The following is a 23,912-nucleotide window of genomic DNA, read 5'->3' as shown; positions in this document are numbered from 1 at the left end:
CTATGTTAGAAAATCGAGACGACATGTTTCTTAACCCGCCGCCTCCCGCCATATTAGCTCATAACACGTCGCCTCCCCGCCTTGTTAGCTCAAAACTCATCTTCTCCTCTGCATGTTAGCTCAAAACTCGTCGTCCCATGCCGTGTTAGCTAAAAAAAATTATACCTTGTCTTTACTAAAACATAGATCCAACACTTAATTAAAAAATATTTGAATATTTTGAATTTTATTGGTTTTAAGTTCTTGTATATTGGATTTTGGATAATACGATTTAGAAAACTCATGCATACCATCAAATCATTTTATGTGTACCTTGTTTAAATATAATTTTTTGAACAACAAGATTTATTAGATTTAATTTTTTAGCTAACACAGCGTGGAGGCGACGAGTTTGGAGCTAATATGGAGGGGAGACGATCTCCTTTGAGCTAACATGGCGGTGAGGCAACGGGTTATGAGTTGATATGGTAGGGAAGCGACGAGTTAAGAAATATGTCGTCTTGATTTTCTAACGTAGAGGCAAAGACGAGTTAGAAAAGAGACAAAGAGAGAATTTGAATTTTAAAGGGATATATTTAAAATTTTTATTTAAAAATAAAACATTTTGAGAATTTTCCCTCAAGAGTTATGTGTTGGTTTCAGAATTTATAGGGTATATCTAATGAATTGTGATGAGATTGAAATATTTTAGTAATACTCTTCAAAGTTTAATCGGATAATCTCTAGAGAAAATAATAACACATTTGTAGTTATGTTATATTTTATGAAAAACAATGTGTGATAAGAATCAGACCAAAAAAAAAAATAAAAACTTTTTTTATACCTATGGAACCACTCTAACATCTTAGTTCGCGGTTGACGGTTATAAATGTCTGCATTGATTTAGTTACACTACTGAGAAACATCCAAGTACGGCTCGCACATACCACTACCCAAGTTCTATCAGTTGGTATTAGCTTACCATTTACCAATTATCATCAAGTTGTCACTAGTGAACCAAGTTAGTGTTGATCTCAATCACCACTAATGATCATTTACATGTAACTTTTCATCGGACAATGTAGATATAAAGTAACTTTCAATGATGTATCGACTATGCTCATTTTCAAACCCTTGGTCCCTGTTCCTTGGACCATCTAGACCTTGCCAGGTGAGTGGTGCCCCTTGGAACCCCATTGTCTAATAGGTTGTGCTTCTGGAACTCTTCACATTCCTAGGTGCTCATAATTAGATAAGCCTTAGAACAAGCAGACAATTCGTACATCCTAGTTCGCTTTAATATTTGTTCATGTGTTTCCCTGCTCTTAAGTGTGTAATACATCAATTAACCAAAATATCTTGCAAAATCACCATCAATTTCTTTCTCTCTTAAAAAATTCGTTTTGACAACTCCACATTTAACTCCACTCGGTTAGGCACCCTACCTAACTACATTATATATGCACGTTTTTTTTTTACTCCATGACTTAAAGAGTCGACTAAGATTAAACAAAAATAAATAAATAAAAAAGAAAAGGATTTAATGCAATAATAATAATAATAATAATAATAATAATAATATTAACGTGATAGTTACAAATTTACAATAATTGAAAAGAGAAAAAAATATAATGAATCCTCTTACTTGTGGTCTAGTGGAGGAATGTTTGGGTTCGCAAATTTGATCCCTCACTTGTGTCATTTTGAGTGGATATTGATAATGAAAAATTTGAGTTATGCCTTGTGAGGTTGTCAGTTCGGATCCCGAACCCACTCGGGTCTTTGTCCCACCGTGTGTTACGCTAAAAAGTTCTGCTCTTGTGACGCCACAACGGCTACCAAGTGATAGCACGCAGTATGAATCCTAAGAGAACGCCCAAATCAAACTTTTATTCTTTTCTAAACACAAATAAGAAAAAGCCGTGTTTAAAAATATAAGGAACTCAAAAGCTGCCAGTTGTCTGACTCTCAAATTCTTCTCTCAATCCTCTGTATATATATAGAGACTCCGTTAGTTAGATCATACATACATACATACATACAGACTGAGAGTGGCAGGTAATTGATGGTGGAACCGGTGGAGCTTCCGAGCCGAATTGGAATCCTTCCGTTCCGGAACAAAGTATTATTACCTGGCGCTATTATTCGGATTCAATGCACTTCTCCCACCAGGTACTGTTTTATTTAACCTAATTCTGAAATAACTAATTGATTGATGATTTCAAGTTGAAACTGAGATAATACGTTCACTTATCTGTGATTTTGTGATTGACTGATTTGAAATTGATTGATTAATTGAAGTTTAAATTGAGATTCAGTTATCCGTGATTCAGTTAATTGATATTGTTTTGTTTTGTTGATGAGTTGTGCTCGATTAACTGAAGTTGAAATTGAGATTATAATAGTTTCAGTTATCTCTGATAATTGATGTTGTTTTATCTGTGACATGAATTCGAGAAGAAAGATGAAAATTGAGATATAAGTTTAGCTGTTCATGATTTTGTGACTCAATTAATTGGTGTTGTTTTATCTGTGTGATTTAAATTGACTGATTGAAGTCGAAAAATTGAGATAATGATTTCAGTTATCTGTGATTTTGTTATTCAATTAACTGATGTTGTTTGAATTCGGTTGATAGAAGTTGAACTTGAGATAATAGTTTCAGTTATCTGTGATTTGAATTCGATTGATTGAAGAGATAATAGATTCAGTTAATTGATGTTGTTTTATCTGTGATATCAATCCGATTGATTGAAGTCGAAATTGAGATGATAGTTTTAGTTCTGCATGATTTTGTGATTCGGTTAATTGATGTTGTTTTATCTGTGATTTGAATTCGATTGATTAAAGTTGAAGTTTGAGATGATAATTTTAGTTATTAATGATTTTGTTATTGAATTAATTGATGCTGTGGTTAATTTAGTGTGAAATTGGTGGAACAAGAGCTGTGGCAGAGGGAGGAGAAAGGACTGATAGGTATTGTGCCGGTTAGAGATGCTGCAGAAAGAATGACAGTTGGTTCGGTTGTGACACAAGGTGAATTGATTATGAGTTTTTGTTAAAGAAAATATATTAGTTAGAGTTTGTTGTTTTATTATTACTCTTATACTATATTTAGAAGGTATCATTTGATTAGGTTTCCTTTGTAATTATTCTGTGTACTATAAATAGTAATATAGAAGATAACAGAGTTGAGGATCAGTGACCTAACAACTAACTTTTGGTCCTGTTGAATTTTAGGGGCTGATTCAGGTGATAAAGTCTCCAAGAATCAATCATCAGAATCTAACAAATCTGATGGGAAAAGTCAACAAGACTCCTTATATTGGCATACAAGGTATGCTTTGGCTATTTTATGACTATAGTATATGATGAATTGTCGGATATTATTACTTTTAATGCCTCATTTGATCTTAAAGAGGAGTTGCTGCGCGCGCATTACATTTATCAAGAGGAGTTGAGAAACCGAGTGGGAGGGTAACATACATAGTTGTTCTAGAAGGTTTGAGCAGGTTTAATGTTCAGGAGCTCAACACAAGAGGAGCATACACTACTGCAAGAATTTCTCCTATTGACATGACAAAATCCGGTATTATATACAATCCCACATTATTATATTTTGGAATTTCATGCAGGCTTTAAGCGTTTTAAGTTTACATAATTGGTAATTGTGGATTTAAGTTTCAAATTAAGCATGAAAATGGTTTGTGAACAGTTTTCTAATCTTGATTAGAGATGGAGCAAATAGAACAAGATGCAGACTACATAGCATTGTCTCGTCAGTTCAAACTAACTGCTATGGAGCTTATTACTGTTCTTGAGCAGGTATAAGTAATAAATGGTAGTTTAATCTCTTTTTCTTTAAAAATAATGTTATAACAGTTGCATAACATTTTGATTTAGAAACAAAAAACTGGAGGCAGAACTAAAGCTCTTCTTGAAACTGTTCCTGTGCACAAACTGGCTGATATATTTGTTGCTAGTTTTGAGATTAGCTTTGAAGAGCAACTGTCTATGTTAGATTCTGTTGACTTAAAAGTAAGGCTTTCAAAAGCCACGGAGTTAGTTGAGCGGCATTTACAGGTATATTAATTTTTATTACCTTATGTAACTAACTAACTAACTAACTAGTAGTTCTATGATGACACAATTATTACTTGTATCAGTCTATTCGCGTGGCAGAAAAGATTACACAAAAGGTTGAAGGACAGTTATCTAAATCACAAAAGGAGTATCTTCTTCGCCAGCAGGTAGTTTTCTTATTATTAACTGCTTTTAGTAGACTTGTTTTTTGTAATTCTTGAATATATACAGATGAGGGCTATTAAAGAAGAGCTTGGTGACAATGATGATGAAGATGATGATGTGGCTGCACTCGAAAGAAAGATGCAAGATGCTGGAATGCCTCCAAATATCTGGAAGCATGCACAGAGGGAATTAAGGTAGTGCTTCTAATCTTGGCAATTAATATATCTAATTTTTTGATGAAATATGTTTTTTTCTTTATCAGGAGGCTGAAAAAGATGCAACCTCAGCAACCTGGTTACAATAGTTCTCGGGCTTACCTTGAGCTTCTTGCTGATTTGCCATGGCAGACAACCAGTGAAGAAGTTGAGTTAGACCTAAAAGTTGCGAAAGAGCGGCTTGACAGTGACCACTATGGCTTAGTCAAAGTTAAACAAAGGATTATTGAATATTTGGCGGTTCGCAAGGTTAACCATCTATCTACTTCATTTTTATTTTAGTAGTACTGCTGATGTGGTCATTGGAGTGAGAGGTGGAAATTTCAGTCATTTACCTAAAAAGGTTCAATTTGGGCTGTAGTTTATCTCCAAAGGGTCAAACGGATAAACTTTTGAAACTTAGCTAGAATTGAAAAGGGTGTCAAATGAGTCGTGCAGGTCACCCAGAGTGTTCTTAAATGCCTAAAACCTCCTAAATCGCTTTACTTAATTATTTTTTAAATATATTTATTTCATACATTAATATTTTGTACAATCAAGAAAGTGGACAATTAACTTTGATGGATTGGCCCAATCCAACAAAGACTCGTTTGGACTAGCATTAAATTATCCTCTTTTTTGATCCCATGAGCCCGCCCGTTTTGACACCTGTGATCGGAAGTAACTAACTTAGTCATCCAATTGCAGCTGAAACCAGATGCCAGAAGCCCTGTATTATGCTTTGTGGGTCCGCCAGGTGTTGGGAAAACATCTTTGGCATCATCAATTGCTGCTGCACTAGGTAGAAAATTCATAAGGATATCTCTTGGTGGTGTAAAGGATGAGGCTGACATTAGAGGGCATAGGAGGACATACATTGGAAGCATGCCAGGGCGCCTTATTGACGGATTAAAGGTGGATTTGAATTCTGAATTTGTCGTTTTCTTTTTTCATTTTTAAACTTTTACTTATTGATGGGCACATATTGTTATATGATAACTAGTCATCTCTCTTCCAGGCATATTATTTTAACTTTTTAGTTGATTTGACTTTTAGAAAGTAGCTGTTTGCAATCCCGTTATGTTGCTGGACGAGATTGATAAGACGGGATCCGATGTTCGCGGTGACCCTGCATCAGCACTGCTTGAGGTTCTTGACCCCCAACAAAACAAAACATTCAGTGATCAGTATCCTTACCTAAGATTCTTATAGCACATGTCCGTGCTTCTGTTATTGTGGCATATGCATAATGGGATTCCTTTTGGCTTGACTAATTTCTTTGCAGATGTGGCAAATGGGCTGGGGGTCAAATGGGTTTCAGTTAAAACGGGTCTTTTGGCATGGGTCAAGTTGTATTTATCCATCATACTTGTAGAAAAGTAACATAATATCAATAATGCTTTCAAATAGTTACAAGTTATAACAATCCATTTCCATACAGAATTCCTTAATTATACTTTAAAGCTATTTAAATGTTCCGTTTGATCTATCAAAAGTGATATTTGTGGCCACTGCAAATAGGGCACAGCCAATTCCTCCTCCACTCTTAGACAGAATGGAAGTCATTGAGCTTCCAGGGTACACCTCTGAAGAGAAGCTTAGAATTGCAATGCGCCATCTAATCCCACGAGTCCTCAATCAGCACGGCTTGAATTCCGATTTCCTTCAATTTCCCGAGGTATGCAGTTACTTGAATTTGCTTTTTATCCAGTTAAGAGTTTATATATTCATGTTATTTTTTTGTAGGCAATGGTGAAACTTGTTATTGAGCAGTACACTCGAGAAGCTGGTGTAAGGAACCTGGAGAGAAAGCTAGCGGCTTTAGCTCGTGCAGCAGCGGTAGCAGTGGCAGAGCAGGAGCATAATGCCCTTCCACTTAACCACCCGATTTCTTCACCATTGTTGGAGAGCAGAATCTCTACTGAGGGAGGAGGGGGTGAAGTAGAGATGGAAGTCATACCAATGGGTGTCAACAATCATGAACTTTCAAATGTGTTCAGGATCATGTCTCCGTTGATTGTTGATCAAGAAATGCTGGAAAAAGTACTAGGAGTAAGTTCAAAAATTGTTTGAACCCGTTACCTATTTTGACCTGTTTCAACCTATTTATTTTTTTCAAATGAGTGCAGCCTCCAAAGTATGATGATAAAGAAGCTGCAGAGAGGGTTGTGACTCCTGGGGTTTCTGTTGGGCTCGTTTGGACCGCGTTTGGTGGAGAAGTCCAATTTGTGGAGGCTACAGCAACTCCGGGGAAAGGGGATCTACACCTCACCGGGCAACTGGGTGATGTCATCAAAGAGTCAGCCCAGATAGCACTCACATGGGTATCTTATCTTTCTTAGTTTTGTAACTTTTAATATAACGTGGGTCCCAAAAAGGGTTAAATTAACTGTAAAATCTGGAAATTGCAGGTAAGAGCTAGGGCGAGTGAGCTTAATTTGGCAAGTGCAGAAGAGAGTAATCTTCTAGAAGGAAGGGATGTTCATATACATTTTCCAGCCGGGGCGGTGCCGAAAGATGGACCATCAGCGGGGGTGACACTTGTCACCTCACTGGTTTCTCTTTTCAGTCGCAGACGTGTCAGATCAGATACGGCAATGACAGGAGAGATGACATTGCGCGGTTTAGTTTTACCCGTAGGGGGTATCAAAGATAAGGTTAATTTTACTTGTTTTGACTCATTACCAACCAGCCCGTTTTTTCACATTTATATAAGCGAGTTGATTCCGGTTTTGCTGTTTTTTAACAGGTGCTGGCTGCACACCGGTATGGGCTTAAGAGAGTTATTCTGCCAGAGAGAAATTTGAAAGATTTGGCAGAAGTGCCTTCAGCAGTTCTTGCAAGCCTTGAGGTAAACAATTAACTATCGACAAATATTTTGATTTTTTTTCTATAAAGAATCTGCTCTTTTCTCTCCTTACGGACTTCGGTCAAACAACATGCGAAACATGTATGTTTTGACTATTTAAACCACTTCAACTATCTGTTGCACACTTGAGGTTGTTATGGTTTGACTTATGAGATCAAACAGAGTGCGATGATGCTTTGAAAAGTCAGTCACTCTTTTAACGAGTAATTATGTTAACGGTTTGACTACTTAAGTCAATCTATTTATTATAAACTCAATACGGGCGCAGTTTGACTTCCGAAGTTGAATATAATGGTATCTGAATTATTTTTGACATTTACAGATACTGCTTGCCAAGAGAATGGAGGATGTGCTTGAACAAGCTTTTGAAGGCGGATGCCCCTTGAAACATCATTCGAAGCTGTAAAAACTTGATCTAACATTGAACACTGAGGAAGCAAATATGTTTATCGTTGGACTCATCAAATGCTACACATGGAAGCCAGCAGGTCCCACATGATGATTATTAATTATTCTTCACCTTTTCTTTTTTTGTAAAATGTATCATCTCCTTGAATGTGTAACAATAATATTCTTTCTGTAAAATGTATCATCTCCTTAATCTGTAACAATAATTTTACTTTTTAATCAGAGTTTTTCAGAAGGATTAAAAGAATACAAGTAATGACGCTCTAATTTCTCATATCAACGATGACTACCGTACCCAGTGAATTTCACAAACAACAAAAGCTATCGGTAGGGTTTTTAGAGGGTGGGATGTAGGTAAAACTTACCTCTAAGGGCTACTGCCAGCGAGCCCCCTGACTCCAGAAGAAATAGCATACTTTAAACATATATACATCAACACGTGAAGATAATAACATGCAAAGTCTACATATCCAAGCCCCTAATTAACACACAAATGTATCATCCTCCAAATGAATACGTCTCTACGAATAAACTTGTCACAACACTATAAATGTATTATGTAGTAGCAAATCCTGCCTAATTTCTCATAGCAAGTTACCAACCATTTGCCAATTTTACAAACTTGTCACCACACCATAAATATAGTAGCTTTTTTTTGGAAATCTCTCAATGTAACATGTAACGCACGCCACATTTGGTTCACAATTAACTAATAAATTATGTATTAATTGTTAACTTCAAGTGAATCAAGAACACAAACTTTTATTAAGAAAACAACGAACAGAAAAAACTTAATAATACTGATACAATAAACTTACTTTATGACTTGGTTATAAAATAACCTTGACGCTTAAGGTACTAACTCCTAAACATACGAACTCAAAAACAATAAAAAGGATAAACCAGAAACTTAAAACAACAAATGAATAAAATAATCACTTAAATTCCTCTTGTGATGCTTAATCTCGCTATCAAAACCTCAAAAACATACATGTAGCTTAAAAAGGGTTAACTTTATATCAATAGACTACAATAACTTCTAGTGTTAATAGAAAATGATGCCTTTAATCTTTCCAAATATGTTATTTTCTTACATCCAAAATTGATACCACATAAACAAACGAAGACTATATTTTGAAACAGAAGTGAACAAAACAAAAACATATCCATACATAATTTTGTAAAGCATAGATTTTCCAGTCTCACAAATGATGGTATCAAATCACACAATTCATATGTATAAAGCCAAATCCACACCTCTTAAACCTCTCTACACAATCATTTATTTAAAACTCCATTTAATTACTACTAGACTCGCACGATAACACACTCCCTAATAACAATTATAATTATATATAGCCCGAAAGAATATCCCTGCACGACATCACTTTGCTTCATGTTTCCTCTTCCAACAACAAAACTAAATCCATGTATTGTGCCTCCTTACAAATCTCTGATGGGGTTATCAGACAAATCTCAGCCCTTGATTCACCATGTTCAATCTCATCCCATGTCCTCCAAAAAGCCGTTATTTTCATTTTTGCTGTCGTATCTTTTAAGGGAAGTAGATAGATATTATAGTGATGAAAATCAAGTTGCTGATTGTATAACCCTTCACAAGATTTAAAGCGTCTCTTAACCCTTGTAGTGGGACCCGTACCCCTGTTGTGTTTGCTGCTGCTGTTGTTGCTGAGCTGGCATGTTCATCGGTTGGGAGTTGTAATGCGTGAATGGCTGGGAGTATAGAGGATTCATCACACCCTGTATGCAAAAAAATATCAATTTAAATACGACACATTTAGCAACTTATTGTATACAAACTAAATATTCGGAAACGGGACCTGTGTCTGAAGGGAAGAGGTGGGGTCAGCACCGAAGTGGGCCTGTGAAGAATCATCTTGTGATGGATCTTTAAATCCGACTTGTGTAAACAAGCCTTGTGAACCATGGCCCATGTAGTCCTGTAATAACACACACAACATGTTCATACCAGATTTACCCGTTTTCAAATATATTGATGGATTAAATTTGTGCCCAGAAAATGCCTCGAAAGGGTATTTTAGACATTTGACCAAACAGTCAAACATGCCATTTGACAATACTTTGCAACATCTAAACAACCCATAATTAAAAAACCGCATTATTCAACCCCCACCGTATTTTGCAACGCCTAACCAATATATTAGCAACGGGTGACAATTAGACATTAAAAGTCACTGTACAAACCTGAGACATGAAATCATTTCCAGCACCATAACGAGAAAATCCAGCTTGGGAATTCTGATTCAGAAAACTACCAGGAAACCCGGCTTGGGTGGCCGGAGTAACATAGTCCACACCATAACCGCCTTGAGAAGCCTGAAACAAAAATCGTCAATCATTACATTCATAAACTTGTTAGAAAAAAGTATATAACTTAGCCTTCGAAAACACTTACCTGTGTGGAAAGATCAGCAATGTTATATGGAACATGTGATCCTTGGCTTTTAAAATCATCACCCAAGAAATCCTGCTTTGTCAATGTAAAACAAGATTAGCGCATTAAAAAACATGTTTGACCTGACATACCCATTTTGCCACCTATAAATGTAAATGTGTGGAAGTCATCTTTCCGTTAAAAATAATAATACCTGTGACATGCCACCAACAGAAAACCCATCACGAAAAGCCTGACTCGGGCCTTGAGTCATCTGTTACACGCAACAGAAGTTTCAAAGAACAAACCCTAAATCCAGAGAAGTCAAAAGGGCAAAAAGGTAAAAGTGCTAACATTAGAAACATATCCAGGCTGAGATAATGGACCACCGGGTGACGGCTGGCTATTTGGATTTTCCATAGGGAAGTTAAAACTAGACCCCATTCCTGCACCTATCGGCTGCTGTGAGCCTTGTTGATGAGGAACATGACCCGCATGCCCCCTGCCGCCACCAAAGCCCCGGTTTCCTGGTGGTGGAACATGAGGAACACCGCCAAATGGACTGTGTATTGCACCACGAGTTGGAATAGCATAAGGCTGTGGGCCACCATGATAAGATGGAATAGGCACGCGTGGCATTGGATATCCAGCGGGATGCAGACCAGGTTTATGAGCCCCATTAGGTGGGCCAGGTGGCATGTAAGAACCTGTAAATGATCCAGAAAAAAAATTGTAAAAATATGCAGAAACAAAATTAAAATTCAAAAATCAGTTGTTTGGACGCTAGAATACCTCTAGAACGACTGTTTCTTCTATCAGCACCAGGGTTTGTTGATCCAAAGGTGTCGTTCGGTACAATACCAGGCCCGCCACCAAAGAAAAACCTTCGGTCATTGTACATCTACATCAAAATGAACCACAAACATTTGTCACCTTTCCTCGACCGTATTCTAGAAAATAATATAAATAATAATAATACCTTTTTTGGTTTCTGAAATTGAACCATACTCTGCTTCAAGTTGTTCAAAGGTCCTTCCACTAAACATTCATGCTCCTATTAAAAACATAAAAAGAGTTACATATACGACATATATAAACAAAAATAAAGATTATACATGGAATACCTTATAGTGTGTGAGTAACCCATTCCACAATGGTTGTTTGCTAAGAACTTTAGGGTTACCAAGAATAACAATACCATAACGAGCACGAGTAAGTGCAACATTAAGCCTGCGTGGATCATTTAAAAATCCAATACCCTAACCAAACAAACACAAATCATTTAGTTAAACATAATGTAACCATGTAATAATTAAAAGATACAACATCATGTAGTAACTAGTGACCAACCTGATGTTCATTACTTCTCACACATGACAAAATAATGTAATCCTTTTCCCTCCCTTGGAACGAATCCACACTCGCAACCTGAAAAGAACTAGTTAAAAAATCTGATGTTCACTAATGCTTTAAAAAATAAACAGAATGTGAATTTACCTCAATGTCCTTGTAAAGTTGTTGTCTAAGTGCACCATTTCTTGACATGTAGTTAACAATGTATGCACGTTGACCTTCATATGGTGTTATAACCCCAATCTACACAACAATCAAAATAATATATAGCATTAGTCTGTTGTAATTCCCTGATAGTCAAAGAATATGATCATATATACCATTCTGAATAATATACAACTTATTAGTCTATAACTCCCAGAAAGTCAAAGAATATAGTCATATATACCTGACTAGGAACTACACCACTTCTTAAGAAAGTGGTCACTATTTTCTCAACATTTGCAGCCTCGGTCCTGTTAAGATATGATGTCCCACTAGCACTAATTTCTTCTTGTCCCATCTACAATAAAAGATGATATACGGTTATATGCTATGCAACTCTAACCAATCATTACGTTAATAAATGGATTGATTAAATGGGCAAACCTGAACATAAAAGAACATGGGACGGTTTGGCACGGGCCAAGGAAAGTCAATGCCGGTTGACTGCCTTTCGTTTATTGTCACTCCATTTTGGAGCGTCCCTTCATAGAAGTTATTAGACGGGAATTCTGAAAGTGACGGATGCATACGATATTGTACTTGTAATCTGATAGGTTTCACACCAAGAAGCACAAGTCGCTCAAATAAAGACTGAGCTAACCCAGCCCGTGCGGCTTTCTTGCACATAATGACCGGACCAAGTTGACAATGGTCACCAACAAGAACAACCTAGCACAAACAACACCAATTACAACATAATAGCATACAACCACCATAAAGAGCTTCATTGTATAATTTCTGTAAATACATTACCTGTTTTGCTCCAAGAACAAGGGGAATAAGACACTCAGGCTCGGTTGATTGAGTAGATTCATCGATTAGCACCTACATAAAGTTAAAAAAAAACTTGCAATTACAAAAAATAACCTTAAAAGTTAATTAAAAGCATAGTTATCATGGGTTCCAAGTCAACCTGACGAAATCTAAAATTTGCCAACCGAGGATCTCCAGCTCCGACACATGTGCAGCAGATGACATCAGCACTCTGAGAAATCTCCCGTTCTGTAGCCCGTTTTAGTGCTTTATATTTCTTTTCATCACTGCTTGATAACTCCCCTGTATAATTCAGAAGGTTACAAAAAGAAATGTAATGATCATATTACTTGTCCATATATAGCAAAGATGAAATAAGATAATCAGTTGATTCTTACCTTGTTCATCTTTCAATTGCTGAAGCTTGTGAAGTTCACTCTTTTCAGACGTATCAAGATGTCGAACCTTTTAACAAAAACAAATTCAAGTTGTTAAGAAACAAGAAGCATGCAAAGGTAATGAATGCATATAATTTGAAGCATTATCAGACAAACAAACCTGATAATGAAGTGTCAAGTGCTCAACAGGTGAACTTACGGCTTCCCTTGATTTTGCACACAGCCTTACAACCTGATTATACATACTTAGTATTAACAATAAGATTTCAAACACCAAAAATAAGTGATTTAAGTTATACCTTTAAGCCGGTGGCACTTATCTTCTCTGCAAGTTGGTCTACAGCGACATTGCTCGGAGCGCACACCAAAACCTATATTTAAGTTCGAGTAATCATCATCACAGTCATCAACATCAAAATATCATCATGCAAAGGTTAATACCTGTCCTTGACCTTGTTTAGCCATATGATAAACAAGGGCAGCAGAAGTAACTGTTTTACCAGTCCCAGGTGGCCCTTGAATCAAACTTATTGGCCTCTGAAGAACACTTTTTACAGCAAAAACCTATCAATAATGCAGCAAACCCTTAATTATGTACAAATAACAAAATTAGTATATACATGTGTTTGCGTGCAACAAAGAGACCATACTTGAGATGCATTGAGCTCTGGAAGACCAGGTGCACCAAAACGACGAGGCAATGCATTGCGAACCATTTGCATCTCGACCTCATGGCCTAACAGATGATGGTATATATATCTGCATAAAAATATCCAAATTAAAAATACTCGAAAAGACTCATTAAATGCATGCAGAAGTTTACATGTAACCCAATGATATGTAATTTATAACCTACCCACTGACACTTGTCTCATCAACAGCAAAATTTTTCATAGCCCCCTGCATTCGGTCAAAACTTGTGCTTTTCCACACAAAGTCAACACTAAAGCCATGATTCAAGTCAACAGGAACACCCTACAGATAAAACCATAATAAGTCAATGTCACCAACAAAAACAATTATAAGTTTATAACACATCATAGATCAGGACAGAATAATAATGATATATAACTAACTACCTGACTTGCACGAAGCTCGAGTGCTACCTCCTCTTGTGCCGTTAGCTTTATCTGAAACAAAAAAAGTACCCATAAGTTCTCATAGAAAATGCACGCCAACTAATTGCCATCAGGCACATACCACATGTCCAACTGATTGCCAGGCTGGATGTGCGGGGTCCCCAGAGTATCGAAGTCTCAATTCATCACCAGGTACAAGACGTAACTCGTTGTCTTCCTACAGTTTTAGCAATACTTGGATTTATATCAAACTTATAAGCTAATAAAATTTTACAAAAAATATAAACTAATTGTGTGATTGGGAATAAAGAGAATGACGCACCTTTGGAAAAACAAAATACGCAACACGTTTCTTGTTGAGACCAATATCCCACCGAATTGTGAGATTGTCTTTACTTTGGGACTCTTTCATCATCTGCAAAGCAAAATAACAAACATTTCAAAACTCGTTAACAAAGTTGTACCGTAATAAAACCCAATAAAAGTAGAACTTACTTTATCATAATCGGCTTCAAGCTTGATAAGCGGAGCAAAAACATTTTGGTACTACAAATTAAAAAGCAAAACATACACCATTACTATTTGATCATCAACTCTAAAGACGAATGCATTAAATTGTTTTTTGAAAGCATTTTCATAATTCAAGTAAACTAGCTCAAGAAATCAGAACCTGATAAGCATCTTCATACTTTATGGCTACAGGTTGAGGCTCATCATCTACACCGGGCTTCTCAAGATCTTCCAAAGTTGCATCAGGGTTCGTCTTCCATAGTTCTTCAACCTTGTTGATTTGCTGAGCACTGATCTGGCGGGCCCGCAGCTGTTCTGTTTCAGATGGAACCTGCACAAATGACAAAACATACTTAGAAATCCTTGGTTCTAAACTATGTATCTCCATTATGGCATTATACAAACACAAGCATATAAATTAAGTAAAGTTATAGAGTAAATTGGTAACCTTAACAAGCCACTGCAAGAAACACCTGTCATCAATAAGTGGACACCATTGACTCAGATCCCAATTCATGTCTTTCAGGGAATTTAGATTCAGGCAGGGTTCCCTACAAAGAAGAACCACCACACTCTCTGTCTTCGCTGAAATAAATCCCAGAATGAAAACATTTCGACATCCACAATTGTAACATTCGAGAATCGTCTCTCCCAAAGGACTGTCTTTATGAAGACATACTTCTTTGTGCTTCGCTCTAACCTGCAAACAAGCATATAGTTCAATACCAACTCAAAAACACATTGAGAAGTCAAAATTTGTGAATTTAATAGAAGTTTGTAACAGCTTATAGTGAATAAAAGAACAAATCAACATGATACAGAACAAATAATGAAACACCGAAAGTTAACAATGATTAACAATGTGAGAACCAACACATGCATCAAAGCTAAATAGACCAATAATGATTCCAAAAATACATTGGGCAGTGACAATTTGTTAAATAAGAAGTCTGCAATAGATTATATTGCACACAGAAACAAATCAACTTATGCATGATCGAAGTTAAAAAAGCACATTGAGCAGTAACAATTTGTTATATAGGAATTCTGTAATAGATAATACTGCATACAGCCATGCAGGACCAGATCAATTTATGCATCAAAGTTAAAAAGGTGCATTAAGCAGTGACAGTTTGTTATATATGAGATCTATAATAGATTATACTGCATACAAGAAACTAATCAATTTATCTATCAAAGTTAAAAATATAGAATGAACAGCGACAATCTGTTAAATAGGAAGTCTGTAGCCAATTATATTTGTGTACAAGAACAAACTAATCGATGCGTACAAGAACACATTAAGCAGAAACAATTTGTTAAATAGCAATTCTGTAATAAATTACATTGCATCAAAGTTAAAAAGCAGATTGAGCAGTGACAGTTTGTTAACTAAGAATTCTGTAACGGATTATACTGCATACAGATACAGCAATTCATCAAAGTCAAAAAACACATTGAGCCGTGGCAATTTGCTAAATAGGAATCCTGTAATAGATTATAATGCATACAATAACAAATCAATTTATGCATCAAAGCTAAAAAACATCGACAATCCGTAACATATCATATCACATACAGCAGAATCAACACAGTAACAATTCGTTAACATAAGGTTTACCAAATGATTAACAATGTGAGAACCCGAAGTATTCCCTCTCGAATTACAGAACCACTTCCTGCACGACGGCACATTACACCTCACCACGCACGCCGGATTCTGCACACCGCAATACCTACACGCGTGCTCCATAAAATCTCCCTTGGAATACTCGTAACCGTCATCATCTCCCGTCTCCTCGAAATTCAATCCGCTCATCCCCGCAGCTAGGGCATCAACCGCGGACGCCTGATTATTATTATTTCCTCTAGCGGCTTTGGCAGAAACAGGAGAGGCGTTGGTATCGGAATGATGATCGAGGACGGAGGCGTTAGTGTTGTCGACGGAGATGGAGTCTAAGGGCGTAGGCCAGGCGGAGGACGACGGAGAGGATCTAACGGCGGCGTTAGGTTGCGAGAGCTGGTGAAACTCGGGGTAATCGAAATCGTCATCGTCTTGAGTGTTGAATTCGAGGAATGTGTAGGCGTCGTCGTGGCCGGTGTCCGGCTGAGACGCCGTGTCGTAGAGATTGGGCGGTTGTGAATCCATTGGATTGATTGAAGGAGGAGTTAGGGTTTGGAAGGTGTTGATTTTGTTTTGTTACTAATTAGGGTTCTGGGGAGAGAGAGGGGTGATTTGTTTGGTTGTTGGTGATGTTCGTATGGGTGAGTGAGGGCGTGGTGAGTTGACTCGTATCAGGGTAAAGTTGTACGTGAGATGCGCGTGACAGGTCAATGGAATTAGTGTTTGTATATTTGTTCCTTGTCTCCCAAGTCTTGTTTTAGACTATGTGAAACTTACGAAACAAAATAGACTAGAATTAGGAAACATAAACAATTTCTATAATTCTAATTATAATAAACTAGAACACGGCGGGGCAGCTGTTAAAATACTAACGTTGAAATCGGGTAATGGTAAAATCCGAACGTTACAAAAGTGAGTCGACACGAATATGGGCATTATTGGTTAGGCTCGTTACATTATAGACACCGTTGGTAAAACCTGAACGTTAAAACTCAAATAAATAAATTGGCCAAGTTAACATATAAAAATATTAGCATACAAAAAATTAAAATATTCGATGTTTATTTGGTTAGTAAACCCGGGCGGTCATAAAATCCAGTTGTTATCGGTCCTGGGCATTGAGTCAGTAACTCAACACGAATTCGGTTGGTTTCCGTTACGGTACAGGAGCTAAAAAACGGAAAACATATAAAAATTGAGGTGGACCAATGAGGTAGCGTCGGTTTGTAAACTCGGGCGTTGGTAAAATCATAGCGTTGTCGGTCTCAGAAGTTGAGGCTATGAGTCTACGCAAAATTAAAACTTGGGTTGCTGTCATGTTCGTTACTGCACCAAAATTAAAACAACGGAAAACACACAAAATTGACGTTCGGTCGACTTCCATTACGTTCGTTATTATACTTGAAATAAAAAAATTAAAAAAAACTATCACTTGAGATATTTCGTGCCACGCTTCTACTTTTTGTATGGGTCATTCAGATCCTTTAAGTCAATATTGCACCTGATTTTAGAGCAAATTGGTGTAAGTTTAATTTGTTAAATACGTAAGTCTTCTCCTTGTATTTTTTTGATGCTAGTTTGCCGTGTGAATATAATACCGTTATTAAAAAAAAGATTTTAATTTCACAGTAAATATATTTTATGACTAAGTGGTCAACAAAACCCCTTGTTTTGGGGATGAGTTGACGTGCATTTAATCAATATTGGTTAGATTACATTATCGACACTAAACCAATAAAATAAAGTAGTGTTAGGTATTTTAGTGTAATATAATCGACTTCTTAACCGATGTGAATTTTAATATACGTTAAGTCATAAGTTATGAGTTGTGAAATGCACACTTGTTTGAGTTTGTTAAGATAGTAGAGGCAAAGACTCAACTAATGGTTCCAAGTGGGTAATGCCCGTTGGCATCGGGGGAGGGGGGTGAATGGGGGGTTCAGTGGTAGTGTCTTGATAGTAGGGCCAAGGGAATCACAGTTTCCATCCTTGTATTAAAATTCATAGAAAAATGAATTTTCGGATTTAGCCACACATTAAATCATAAATCAAAATGAGTGCATTTTGATGAAATTGAAATTTAAAAGTGGAAACTTTTCCAACCCTAATCTACATATACGATTTCCCATGAATTTGGTTGAACACGTTGATTTAAGGGGGGTTTTTGAGATTCCTTGTTTTACCTCATAACTTTTCATTGAGTTAATAAGTTATGAAAGTGTAATTTATAAAACTTTTCCTTACAATATAAGCAATCCCAAACACCTTATTACCTTTCAAAAAATTAATAAATTATAAGTTGGTGAAAATAAACAATCCCAAGCACCCCCTAGTCAAAAACATATATATTATGTGAAATGGTGAAGTTGATACCATAGAAGATTTTGGAAAGATGAGTAATGGATGAGGTCAATGATGGTTTTCTTTTTCTAATAAAATATTATAACGATAACCGGTTTGGCTGAACACCCAACAACATACCAAAATACCAAATTTATGACCAAAAATCCAAATCATTTGAGATCTTTACACACTATGATATCTAATATTGAACAAACTGAATAAAAGAACCACAACAACCAAACGTTCAAAACCTGCATTTAATTTCATACATGTTTATGTCATCATTCGCAACATTTTTGGCCAACCCAAGATTGAATTTCATACAGGTGCCCTTTTGCCACGATAACGGTCCAAGAACTGTAAGAAAAACAAGCAAATAACTTAATTGGTCTTTCAGTTAAATACCAAGACGTTGAATGATAATAAGGGTGGGAGAAACATACAGATCTAATAAAAGGCTGTTGAAAGATCCAACCAATAACAGGTATCTTCTGAACAAAAACCGAAAGCGTGGGCCAGAAACCACTGCAAAAAGGTGCATAGTAAGCAACCAAATGTAAATCTTATAGCAGTATAAATGTAACCGATCATGATATCACATCTAACGAACCTGAATAGTATAATGAAACCATAAGCCTCTGCAGCCATTCCTATTACAGGCCATCCAATTATCACAAAGAAGAAGCCAATACCAAATGAAATAGTACCCTGTGCAAGATTTCAACCCACAATTAATAATAACAATAATAACAAAGAAAAGACACAAATAATAACAAGGCGTTGAAAACCTTAAAGTTGTTGCGTCTCATGAAAAACTGCAAAGAGGACTTGACACCAATTGTCATTATCACTCCCGAGATGAACAATATCTGATTCATTACCACAATAAATTGATCATTATAACAAAATTATAATAATAAGCAAAAAACTGAGATAGCAATGAAAGACACCAACATTTCCAATGGCAAGTAATCCCTTGTCAAAGAAGAAAATGATCCCCAGAAATGAGAAGAAAACACCAAATCCAGTCAATCCCAGCCCAATCTCTGTTTCATTAAAAACAGAATACTTCTACATTTAATACATGTAGTATAAAGCTTAATTATATGCTACCGATATAAAACACGAATAACATGTTCTTACAGTTCTTGAATTCCAATCAGACTTTTTAATACATGTAATATAAGCTTAATTATATGCTACTGATATAAAACACGAATAACATGCTCTTGCAGATCTTGAATTCCAATCAGATTTCAGTGATCATCAAGTCTAACTTTGTACAAGAATTTGCAAGTGCCATAATATTTTTGTACTTACAGTTGGCTTAAATCAGCTTGTGTAACAACTTTCTATGCTTCATAACTTTTCTTTTGTGGTAACACAAGAAAATAAAACTCGGATGCTATCATCATCAGGTACTGTACTTAGGGCTGTAAATGAAATTTCTCCGTATTCGTTCATTAAAGAAATGAACTTGTCCGTGAACGGTTCACAAACACAAATGAACACAAACAATGTTCAGTCTGGCTACCAGTTTGTGTTGGCATTTTTTAACATTCATATGTTAATGCATATAACTTAATGTGTTAACTCTTAATCACATAGTACAAATATAATTTGGTTTTATAGTTAATAACTTTGCTTAATTCTATATGATAAGCTTAGAATAGTCATTAACAAGAAACCTTTAATGAGCAACCATAAACACACAATCATCAATGAACATAAAGGGACGCAAACGAATGCCTTATCGAACGTTCACGAACACGGATGAATAAACCTGGCCTATGTTCGTGTTTGTTCATTTAGTTAATCAGACAAAATCCGCTGTTCATATCCGTTCATTTATTAATCGAACGAACATAAACAACCTTCTTGCCAAACGTTCGGTTCGTTTACAGCCCTAACTCTACTTGTGTGGTTTAATGTCTGTAGGTAAGTAATCTATTTGATAAGTAAAACAAAAACACTGTATCGCAGCCTCAATAGATATACATAAAGGCTAAACAAATTAGACCAAATTTTATAGATTGTAAATATGTATTTTATATAAAGCAAGTTGTAAAAGTCCACTAGTTCACATCATCAAATTATTATGTAATGCGAAGTTGAGAACAATATAGAAAAAGTAGTAAATCAGTTAAAACTCACTTTTCCAGTCGTCCATCTCGAAGCCAACCATTTCGCCTAATCAAACGAAATCCTCCAAACGCCAAACGCCAATCAAATCACCCTCAACAAACTGAACCAAAAATTAAACAAAAATCACAAAACTCATCAGATATCAATACAGAAACACTAAAATAACCTAAACTGAAGCAATATCATCCCTAAACCCTATAAACTCAGGTCCACAAAAACCTAGGGTTCGAAATCCAAAATTCAGATCAGCAATCAAATCATCAATCAAATCAGCAATGAAATAAGTAAATTAAACATAAAAAGATGGCGATTATAATCAATTTAACACCAGATCTTCAACATTTTAGGTCAAAACTTGGTAATTATAAGTGATAATGAATAACCTGTGGAAATTAGGTGAGGTAATTAGAGAGATCTAGCTATGGCGGATTAGTGCGTGTTTTTTGTGTGTGTTTTTGGTGTGTATTTGTTTATGGTTGAATATCATCGTGTTCTACCGAGTGAAGGAATCATCGGTTAAGGTGATGTGGTGGTTTTGGTATTAAGGTGTATTGGCAATTTGAGTCCCCATACTTTTGTGTTTTCGAGAAGGGGTCGGTAGTTGATACAATTTTATTTATTACGGGTATGAGTTGGAGTGTTTTCGGACCGTGTTGAGACCAAAAAGACGAAAATGCAAGAGCGTCTGGACTCAAGGCCATGCTGGTCAGGTTTTGGTACATTTTGTGTTTTTCTAATGATTTTTGCAGTTAGACAGGTTTGGGACCTGGAAATTCAAACATCCGAAATTCAAAAATCCTACTCTCTAGTCACTTTGTTGGTAAGAAATGGAATTTTTTTTATATAGATAGGCTGAGTTGATAAAGAAGTTGCAAGTATGAGTTCTAGACACAAGTATGGCTTATTATCAATAGTGGTATACCCATAAATTTTTATCTATGGAGTCGTCTCTTTTGTTGGTTACATATCTCACATCCTTATGGTTAGATGCTTCGTGTCCGGGTCACAGGACTGGGTGGGTGAACATAGTACCATATTACATCATCTCAACCCAACTTATATAATTTTATTTCATATCATACCATGTTGTACCATACCTTTACCATATCATATCATATTCGCATAATTGCTTACACCCACAAGACACGACACGATATTAACATTGTTAAAAGACTATTGATAAATTCTGTTCTACTTTAGGATTATCACTTGTAACATAACTATACACTTAATAATTATATGTAGTGATTAGTTTATTATGTTCATATACAATAAAATCATTTCATACTTTTCAAAATAATCGTCTTTCTTCACTTTTGCTACTTGCCTCAGCCTTGGGAGTCAAGCATGAAACATCTGCAAATCACAAGACCAGTCATGTTTTTTTAACTATACATTACATTACATTAAAAAATGATTTGTTTTGCGATAAGTGTGAGAAGACTTTAGAATAAAGTACGCCACGTAAATAGAATACCATACGGTTTTAGAAAACTACTAATATCAACTACTATATCCTAGAACCAAGCATCTGGATTTATTCTTATGCTTCTCACAAAACTATTGTCATTTACATTTACTCTACCTACACATAACATATCATGCTTTTATAATACTATATTACACATCACGCCATATCATAAACCATAATCACATTTATTTTCAAACAGTACTCTGATGTAGTTTTAATCGAACATTATACTGCTTAAGTCTTAAAATCGCATAGAATATATTATTATGTAAATTAAAAATTAAAATATTACATCTATCTATCTACTCTAATAAAAGACTATCACTTTTACCACTTGTCAATCTTATAGCACTCCTCACATTTTTTTTCAACCAATTTTAATATATGGTCCTTATCTTTTAAGTCATTTCAATACACGAATTCAATATTTTTATTAAATGTAAATCATAACCGTTTCATTTGTTAACATTAATGTTGAAATAAGACAATAAGGATTTATAAAAATCGAAGTTGCAGGTTTGTTAGAATAAAATTTTAAAGTCACGGGTAATTGCAAATAAAGAAAATAAATGTGCATCATTGTCGAAGAATTTGGATCTGTATGTTACACACTTAAACTACAAATTGTTTTTAAACTGAGATTCGAGCAGCAGTGCATAATTTTTTTATATAAGACTGGTTTCAAATTTGGATTTAATTAATTTTCTCATATGCATTTTAACTCAAGAAAATGTGCATTTTCTTAATTTTCTCCAAATATTTTGTATAAATATTACAAACATTGAGATTACCTATTATCTATATATATATATATATATATATATATATCTTGGTGTTCAGCATTAAATCATTGAAGTTGAATATTATAACTATAATCCATATGTATAACGATTTAATATATGAACTATCTGTCATTTTGTAAGGGTACATATGAAATTAATCATTTATTTATATGGTTTTTTTGTGCAGTATAAAATGTTTTAGCAATAAGAAGATCAATATTTAGTTTTTATATTTTTTTTCTATAACTCAGACCAAAATGCTTCATAAACATATATTTTATGACTTGAGTTATACTTTTTTTATACATTTAAATATAGTTAATTTAATATGTCTTGTACGACAAGTTACTTAATTAAAGCATTCAAAATTTTAAACCAAAAAATATGTTTCAATCCCATTCCATTATTTTTGCTTTCCAAAATCATTAGGATATTGAAATCTAGAATATCGTTTTCATTAATTATTTACATAATTTCAATATTATATTAACTTATTAATTTTATTTTTATACAGATACAACGAATTGGGTTTACGTTAGTGTTACATGTTGGTTAGTACATAATTAAAGTGTTTATTATGGTTTATATTCAAAATAATAAAACTATATATAGAATTTTAAAAAAAATTACAGTCATAACATTTATTATTAAAATATGTTATAAAGTTTCATTAGGGTTCACACTTATTATAATGTAACTTAATAAAAATATTTATTAATTTTATTTTTTATTATTTTTAACTTAATCACGCTCCTCATTACATTTCAATGAATAATCCATTTTCACATTAATTTAAAAAAAATTGTTAATCCAGTTAAAAGTCATTTACCATGCTTCCATAAAATCCCAAATCTTTGCCTTTTTTTTCTATAAGTTGTTAATATATGGTTTTGGATATGCAAATTTAAGAACATGAAAATAGTTTGTTAGAAAATATGTATGGTTTAAATCCTTTCAATTCATTTTCTAAGTTTGATATATCTAAGATAGTGTCATTTTATGAGATGTGTCCGAATGATTTTAGTAATGAAGAAAGATGGTGTATTTCGAGTGATGATCTTACGACCTTTTATCACACTTTAAAGGAAGATTATAAATTGCAGAAATGGGTGTAATGTGTGACCTTGCTCGTGTAA

The 23,912-nt window shown here is 35.1% G+C and overlaps 3 protein-coding genes across 4 annotated transcripts; 1 reads left to right on the top strand and 2 right to left on the bottom strand.

Annotated features, from left to right (window-relative positions):
* Positions 1–1,977: 1,977 nt before the first annotated feature.
* LOC143597793 (lon protease homolog 2, peroxisomal-like) lies at positions 1,978–7,766 on the top strand. 2 transcript variants are annotated; one of them, XM_077076189.1, is made up of 17 exons: positions 1,978–2,151; positions 2,903–3,015; positions 3,220–3,316; positions 3,399–3,568; positions 3,713–3,804; positions 3,883–4,062; positions 4,146–4,229; positions 4,294–4,421; positions 4,490–4,691; positions 5,130–5,336; positions 5,478–5,608; positions 5,886–6,099; positions 6,168–6,473; positions 6,551–6,745; positions 6,833–7,078; positions 7,171–7,272; positions 7,613–7,766. In XM_077076189.1, exons 1-17 carry the CDS (start codon positions 2,045–2,047, stop codon positions 7,694–7,696), a joined length of 2,658 nt encoding a protein of 885 aa, XP_076932304.1. In that variant the 5' UTR covers positions 1,978–2,044; the 3' UTR covers positions 7,697–7,766. The 2 variants fall into 2 exon arrangements, with proteins under 2 accessions (XP_076932304.1, XP_076932305.1); XM_077076190.1 differs by lacking the exons at positions 1,978–2,151; positions 2,903–3,015; positions 3,220–3,316 and having other exon boundaries at positions 3,403–3,568; positions 3,695–3,804.
* A 1,295-nt stretch (positions 7,767–9,061) lies between these two features.
* LOC143597792 (regulator of nonsense transcripts 1 homolog) lies at positions 9,062–16,595 on the bottom strand. The gene is made up of 28 exons (XM_077076188.1): positions 16,033–16,595; positions 14,860–15,111; positions 14,572–14,742; positions 14,397–14,447; positions 14,224–14,316; positions 14,023–14,118; positions 13,902–13,952; positions 13,679–13,797; positions 13,473–13,581; positions 13,264–13,386; positions 13,122–13,193; positions 12,983–13,054; positions 12,823–12,889; positions 12,585–12,727; positions 12,425–12,496; positions 12,056–12,340; positions 11,856–11,969; positions 11,612–11,710; positions 11,465–11,542; positions 11,239–11,373; positions 11,094–11,168; positions 10,907–11,015; positions 10,469–10,821; positions 10,329–10,388; positions 10,136–10,207; positions 9,925–10,056; positions 9,540–9,659; positions 9,062–9,459 (listed from the first exon to the last, which is right to left on the bottom strand). The coding sequence occupies exons 1-28, from the start codon at positions 16,558–16,560 to the stop codon at positions 9,334–9,336; spliced, it is 3,777 nt and encodes a 1,258-aa protein (XP_076932303.1). The 5' UTR covers positions 16,561–16,595; the 3' UTR covers positions 9,062–9,333.
* Positions 16,596–18,492: 1,897 nt separating this feature from the next.
* On the bottom strand, positions 18,493–20,957 carry LOC143597790 (vesicle transport protein GOT1-like). The gene is made up of 7 exons (XM_077076187.1): positions 20,907–20,957; positions 20,533–20,623; positions 19,333–19,424; positions 19,167–19,247; positions 18,989–19,086; positions 18,822–18,903; positions 18,493–18,735 (listed from the first exon to the last, which is right to left on the bottom strand). Exons 2-7 carry the CDS (start codon positions 20,561–20,563, stop codon positions 18,697–18,699), a joined length of 423 nt encoding a protein of 140 aa, XP_076932302.1. The 5' UTR covers positions 20,564–20,623; positions 20,907–20,957; the 3' UTR covers positions 18,493–18,696.
* Between the last annotated feature and the right edge of the window lie 2,955 nt (positions 20,958–23,912).

Source organism: Bidens hawaiensis, unplaced genomic scaffold (assembly GCF_021521415.1).
Source record: "Bidens hawaiensis isolate Kalapana, Puna unplaced genomic scaffold, B.hawaiensis_p1.1 tig00049050_1, whole genome shotgun sequence".
Classification (NCBI taxonomy): domain Eukaryota; kingdom Viridiplantae; phylum Streptophyta; class Magnoliopsida; order Asterales; family Asteraceae; genus Bidens; species Bidens hawaiensis.
Note: the sequence above shows the minus strand (reverse complement) of the source record. Positions and strands in the feature narration are given on the sequence as shown.